At 60.6% G+C, this 6,921-nt stretch overlaps 1 protein-coding gene across 3 annotated transcripts in view; it reads left to right on the top strand.

The window, feature by feature from the left end:
• Positions 1-256: 256 nt before the first annotated feature.
• The window catches only part of ALDH1L1 (aldehyde dehydrogenase 1 family member L1), a 46,177-nt gene continuing 39,512 nt past the window's right edge, over positions 257-6,921 (top strand). For 2 of the 3 annotated variants that reach the window (XM_028478936.2, XM_028478937.2), the window contains exons 1-4: positions 382-453; positions 3,834-3,985; positions 5,418-5,652; positions 6,407-6,572. In XM_028478936.2, the coding sequence (XP_028334737.1) occupies positions 3,859-3,985; positions 5,418-5,652; positions 6,407-6,572 (528 nt within the window). In that variant the 5' untranslated portion in view covers positions 382-453; positions 3,834-3,858. Of the gene's footprint in view, positions 454-3,833; positions 3,986-5,417; positions 5,653-6,406; positions 6,573-6,921 lie in introns of all 3 variants that reach the window. The other variant, XM_028478935.2, reaches the window with a different exon arrangement.

Raw genomic sequence — 6,921 nt, 5'->3', positions numbered from 1 at the left:
TTGCCGGGTGCTCACAACCACGGGGCCTTTGCAAAGCCCTGTGAATCCGGGAGGGGTCGCAGCCCGGGGGCTCCCTCCCCCTTGACAGCACGTGGAGAGTTCCTGAGCCAGTGAGTGAAGTGACCCGCCTGGCCGCTTTCCCCTTATCCCGTCAGCCTTGCCGGGTGCTCACAACCACGGGGCCTTTGCAAAGCCCTGTGAATCCGGGAGGGGTCGCAGCCCGGGAGCTCCCTCCCCTCCACCCCCACCCCCACCCCCACCCCCGGCGGGGCTTTCCGCCCGACCCGGCCCCTCCCCTCCCGGGCTCTGGCCTTGGCCGGGGCTCCGGGACTGGCAGGGGCCGGCCCCACCTCCCCACCGCCCAGGCGGGGCCAGCGCCAGCGCTGTCCCCTGCCCGGACCCGGACTCAGAGGTCCGCTCTGGCCAGCGACGCGTGCGCTCCTCCCGTGCGTGGTGAGTCCCGCTCCCCGGCGCCCCAGGGAGGGAGGCCGCCCCCGCTCGCGGCCCCGGGGGCTCCGGAGGCGCTGGGTTCAGGTCCCCCGGCGGAGGCGCCTGGGGGCGCGCGAGCCTGGCCGCGGGGACGCGAGTCGGGGCTCCCCTGGGGGCAGCCGAGGCTCCGGCCTGGCGCGGGTTCCTCTGGCTACGGGACCGCGGTGCGGGGCAGGGCCTGCGGAGGGTCGTGCAGCGGTGGCGTGGGGGAGGGCGGGGCGGCCTGGGGGGTTATCAGCCCCGCTTACAGAAGAGGAAACTGAGGCCGCAGAGGGAAGGAGACGAACCGAAGGTGACTAGATGGTCCTGCCCCGCTGCGCCGCCTGCCCCCGGCCAAGTGCCTCGCCCCATTTTCGGGATGGGGAATGGTCCCCCCTGATTGGCCAGATCTGGGGGCCGGGAACGAGGACCTCTTGTGATTGGAGAGCTCCAGCCCTACCCCCGCCTGCGCCGCCGTCCTTCTTGCGCCGGGCGGGGTGGGTGGGGGGGCCGGAGCTGGGACCCCAGAGCCCCAGCCCCGCCCCACGACCTGGTTTGGGGGCTGCACTAGCTGCGTGTACTCAGAGCCCGGGCCCTTGGCGCATCTGTCCAGGCCCCTCACCTGCCACCTGCCTAGGGGAGGCAGAATCTCCCTCGGGTACCGGAGACGGAATTCAGTGGGCTCGGAGCAGGGGGCCAACGCCCTGGGCAGGGTCTGGACGCTGGGCTGGGGCGGGGGGCCTGGGGAGCCCGACGGTCCCCCTGCTGCCACCTCAGCCCCACAGCGTCCCCGGGAAGAGGGCACCGAGGGCTCTGCGCCTCCCCCACCTGTCGCCAAAGCCCAAGGTGGGCTGTCCCTGCCCAGGGCTCCTGCCCCGCCAGCTCCACAGGTGGCTTCCCTGACCCTGCCTCCCTGCTTCCAAAGAGATCTTCTTTGTCCCCTTTATTTTTCCACAAGTAATATACGCTCAATTAAAAAAATAAAAATAAAACATTCTGGAAAGAAAAAGAGAATTACCATCATCAAAAGACTTCCAAACCCCACAACCCTACCTGGTGACTTTTAATACTTCTGTGTGAGTCCTTCCAGGCTTTTTCTCTGCCAGTACACACGTGTACATACATATATACCACACACACACACCGTACACACCACACACATACCATACACACCACACACACATGTACCATATACACACACACACACCACACACACACCACCCTCACACACATATCACACACCACACACACACACACACCATACACACCACACACACGTACCATACACACATGCCACACACACACAAACACCACATACACATACACACCACCCTCACACACGTATCACACACACCACACACACATACCACACACACACACACACACACAGGACCACCATTCTCATTCATTTGACAGTGTCTTTTGCAGACTTTTTAATCTTGATGATGTCCAGCTTATTTTTTTCTTTCTTGAATTGTGCCTTTGGTGTTGTATCTAAAAAGTCACCGGCTACTCAAAGTCATCTAGGTTTTCTCCTGTGCTATCTTCTAGGAGTTTTATACTTTTGCATCTCACATTTCCATCTGTGGTGCGTTCTGAGTTAATTTTTGTGACGTGTGTAAGATGTGTGTCTAGATTCATCTTTTGCGTGTGGACATCCAGTTGTTCCAGCATCATTTGTTGAAAAGACCATCTTTGCTCTATCGTGTTGCCTTTGCTCCTCTGTCAAACAGTAAAGATTTTAGAAGGCGAAGAGAACATCTCTAGGAACTTGGAGGAAGCAAAGATTTCTTAAACAGAATAGAAAGCCCACTAAGCGTAAAGGGAGATTTTGACGCAGGGTACTATGCTGAGTTTAAGAAATTGTGTTCATCAAAAGGCACCACAGAGTAAAGAGTCCAGCCACAGAACTGGAGAAGATGTTTTTCATAAATAGATCTGACAAAGGACTCATAGTCTAGATTATTTTAAAACAAAATGAAACAATACCAAGCAAACAAAAACCTCCTACAAAATCAGTAAGGAAAATGTCACCCAGTGGAAAAAACAGACAAAAAGAAATCCAAGTGGCTGACAAACGTAGGAAAAGGTGCTCACCTTCATCAGCCATCAGAGAATCGCCAATGAAACCCCAGCAGGATAGCTCCAGCCCCTGTCAGCAGGATAGTAAAATGAACAGATAGGACGCTGCAATGCAAAGCACATGGAAATCGGTAAAACCACTTTGGAAAACTGGCAGAGGCTGGTAAGGCTGAACATTTTCACACCTGGGACCCAGGAATTCCACTCCCAGGTACACACCCAACGGAAGTGTATTCTTGTATTCAGTGAGAACAACGTGCCAGAATCTGTGTCACATCCGTCTTGGTAATAGCTTCAAGCTGGAAACCACCCAAACGTCCACCCACAGTAGGATGCATACACGAGCGTATTTACTTACACGCACAGGAAGACACTGTGGAGCGATGACAGTGGACACAGCACAGCTGCGTGGACAGCGCTGAGGGGAAACGATCCACAGAGCATCGCGCAGCGTGACTCCATTTATGTACACGGAGTCTACCCGTGTTCTACCTCTCTGTCATCTAAATGGGCTTCTGGAGTGTTTCTTTATGTGAGCGCTGATTATACTGGTGTGTTCAGCTTGTAAATATTCATTGAGCTACATACTTACGGTTTGTACACTTTTCTCTATGTCCGAAGCATGTAATACTTCAATAAAATTTTCTCCAAAAATGTGTATTTGTGTAGATAGATAATTTAAAGAAACGTATCAAGTAGATAATAGGTTTTATGGATATGAGCGTGGTGAGTGAACGAGCAAACTTTGGTCCAGCCGCGCGTCTTCCCATGCAGCCCAGTGGCACCTGTCGCACCTCCCACGCCACCTTCCGTCCTCGGCCCGTCCACTGGGCATCTGTCTCTACGCAGCCAAAGTCCAGGCCCATTGCTGCTTCCTGCCCAGGGAGAGCCTGGCCTGCAGGCTGGAAGCGTTTGAGGAGCCTCTTTCTCATCAACAAGTGAGGAAACGGAAGCTGATGTGACTTGACCGAGGTGACAGGACTGGTTCGTTACAGAAACATGCTCAGATACGCCTGGGAAGACACCACACGCAGGGCCCCGTGCCGTGTTGGAGGTTCCAGGGAGGAGTCCCTGAGGCTGCGCTCGCATGCGACTCACGCTGCAGTATCTACAGGCCCACCGTTCAGGACCTCTTCCTTCGTTCCTCATGCGGCCGCCTCCCTGCAGTGGCCGGCGGCCCAGGGAGCCCAGAGCTGGGCCGAGGGGTTGGGGCGGGGGGCGGGTGGGCTGCCCCCTTGGGCCAGCGAGCCCTGTCTGACGCCGAGGTCGTATTCCTTTCCCAGGTCCTCCCGCCCCGGCCCCGCCGCCATGAAGATCGCAGTGATCGGACAGAGCCTGTTCGGCCAGGAAGTTTACTGCCACCTGAGGGAGGCGGGTCACGAGGTCGTGGGCGTGTTCACTGTGCCCGACAAGGATGGGAAGGCGGACCCCCTAGGTGAGTGGGTGGCCCGGGAGCACGGAGAAGGGGTGCCCCGTGGGCGGTGGTGGGCGCAGAGCCTGCGGGGCCTTGTGTGGGGCTGTGGGCTTCCCGGACAGAAGCGGCCACTCACGGTCCACCCCGGACCCTGCTCAGGTGCCAGTGGGCCGCCGGGGTTTTCTGGAACCAGGTGGACTGCAGGGTGGGGCTTGTGTCCTGGACAAGGGCCGTGGAGAAGCCTGGCCTACTCCCAGGGCCCTCAGTCTGACCACTCTGGCTCCGCCCGACCGCGGCAGCCATGCTCTGAAAAGGCCCCCAGGCGGGAGTCTCCGCGGCCAGCGTTCTCGGACGTGAGCGTGCCCTGCACCGCGTCTCGGGGGGCACCTGTTGAGCAGAGTGCTGAGGCCCCGACGCTGCCCCCGGCCCCCCGCAGTTCCTGCTCAGAGGGTCCGGAGGGACCTGGGACTCGCATTGCTAACAAGTTCCCGAGGGCACCTCAGCAGTGCAGCAGGAAGCAGGGCCCTCAGCTCGATGAACAGACCCTCGGGCCCCTCCCGGGTCCTTCTCAGGCCTGATGGATTCAGAATGTGGGTCCGGACGAGGAAAGGGGCCTGGCGGGGCTGCCAGGCCCCAGGGCTTGGTGCGTCAGGAACAGAGAGTCTCCCCAGATGGGGCGTGCAGGCTGCCCCCGTGCCAGCCAGGCCTCGGCTCCAGATCTGAGCCCACCGCAGCCCGTAGCACAGCCTGAGTCCTGCCCGTAGCCACTCGGGGACCCCTGCCAGCAGCTCTGAGCCCGGCTGGGGCTGCTTCTTGACCTGACCTCAGATGTCCAGCAGATGTCCCTGGTCCCAGTGGGGACAGCTTTTGCAAGCATGGTCCGGTCTGCTCACGTGGACCCACGTCCCTGAACCCAGGGCACAGAGACAGAGGGACCGGTGGTGGGTGAGGTCAGCCAGGGCCACACATCAGCCGGGTGTGTGCCAGAGAGCCAAGGGCTGGGAAGCGCTGGACAGGGGCTGAGGGGCAGGCAGAGGGGAGCTCGGAGGAAGCGGCTAGTGACTGCAGGGGCAGCGCCACCTCTGAGGGGCAGTGGGGCAGGCAGAGGCAGGAGGCTGCATTCTAGAACTTGGGGACTTGCGGACTGCACATGAGACCCGCGGGGAGGGTGCCCTGCTCCGGGCACCTGAAGAGGCCAGGGGTCAGGCAGGCGTGTGGGAGAGGGCGGCGGTCAGCAGAGGTCAGTCCCGGCAGGCACAGCGGCTCCTGAGGCCCGGGCCTTGCCCGGCGCCGTCCCCTCTGGGCTGCCCAGGGCAGCCCGGCTGGGCAGCGGGGGAAGCTGGGGGGACAGGCTCGGGGAGGAGGTGCGGGAGCCACCCCGCGGGGCAGGCAGAGGGGCCGCGTCCGAGCGGGCGCAGCAGCGGGGGGCAGTCTCTCACCCGCTGTCCCACAGGCCTGAAGGCCGACAAGGATGGGGTGCCGGTGTTCAAGATCCCCCGCTGGCGGGCGCGGGGCCAGGCTCTGCCCAGCGTGGTGGCGACGTACCGGGCCCTGGGAGCCGAGCTCAACGTGCTGCCCTTCTGTAGCCAGTTCATCCCCCCGGAGATCATCAACGCCCCCCGCCACGGCTCCATCATCTACCACCCGAGTCTGCTCCCCCGGCACCGGGGGGCCTCGGCCATCAACTGGTGAGACGGGGCCCAGACACCCCACCTGCCCGAGTCGTCCCCGTCCCTCAGCCCGAGCTTTCCTCTGCGGCTGAGGAGCAGGTGTCACGCGGTGCCTGTGCGCGCCGCCGGACGGCGTCCACGCAGCAGATCGCAGCACGATCCCTGAGCAAGAGCCGGGCTCAGGCAGCGCCGTGCACCCTGCGTTCCCACGGTGAACCGCCAAGTGTTCCCGTCCTGCAGCGGGGTTGCCGGGGCAGAGTGGCCTGAGGGGCTCCCTGAGGCCTGCTCTCAGCAGCCCCCCACTTGGAAAGAGATAGAGATGGAGGGAAGAGTCACCTGAACGAGATAGTCTGAGACGAGAGGTGATGTACGTATCTGGAGGGTGGAGCTGTTCAGAGGAGCAGTCAGGAGGTGGAGACATCTGAGCTGGAAAAGAGAGCGGGTTTGTAGTCGGACTGGTCTGATTAGGGTTCAGGCTCCCTGACCTCCAGTCATGTGTCCTCACTTCTCTGGGCCTTAGTCTCCTTATCTGTAAAAGGGGCATGCGATGCTGTTACACCTGTGGGGAGGATAAAGTTACACGAGGCATTAAGGCTTTTAGCACAATAGCTGGCACGCAGTCGGCATCAGTAAACGCCATTTTCCTTCTTCGGTCATCCCCTGGGGAGATGGGGTGTGTTGCAGGGCGGCGGCGGTCACGGGGGCAGCCCCCAGGGCCTCCTTCTCCGTGGTCCTTCCTTCCGGACTCAGGTTCCACTCCTCTGCTCCGTAGGACCCTCATCCATGGAGACAAAAAGGGGGGGTTTACCATCTTTTGGGCAGACGATGGTCTGGACACCGGGGACCTTCTGCTCCAGAAGGAGTGTGAGATCCTCCCGGACGACACTGTGAGCACGCTGTACAGCCGCTTCCTCTTCCCCGAAGGCGTTAAAGGGATGGTAAGGCTGCCCCCAGGGCCTCCCCTGCTGGCACCCCCGCCCCACCCCCACCCCACCCCGCCCAGCTCCAGCCTGCTGCCCTGAGCTGGCCAGGATTCTGGAGGGAGAGTACGCTCATTTCAGGGTTTCACAGGCAGGATTAGGACATATATTATTGTATAAGGCGGGACTCTTGCTTACAACTGTCAGAACAACTCAACAAGCTTTAGCCAAAAAGGGACATTTTTGGCTCATTTAAGATAGAAGACTCCAGCGCTTCCCTGGTGGCGCAGTGGTTGAGAGTCCGCCTGCCGATGCAGGGGACACGGGTTCGTGCCCCGGTCCGGGAAGATCCCACATGCCGCGGGGC

Source organism: Physeter macrocephalus, chromosome 18 (assembly GCF_002837175.3).
Source record: "Physeter macrocephalus isolate SW-GA chromosome 18, ASM283717v5, whole genome shotgun sequence".
Lineage (NCBI taxonomy): Eukaryota > Metazoa > Chordata > Mammalia > Artiodactyla > Physeteridae > Physeter > Physeter macrocephalus.
This window is presented reverse-complemented; position numbering and strand designations above follow the sequence as displayed.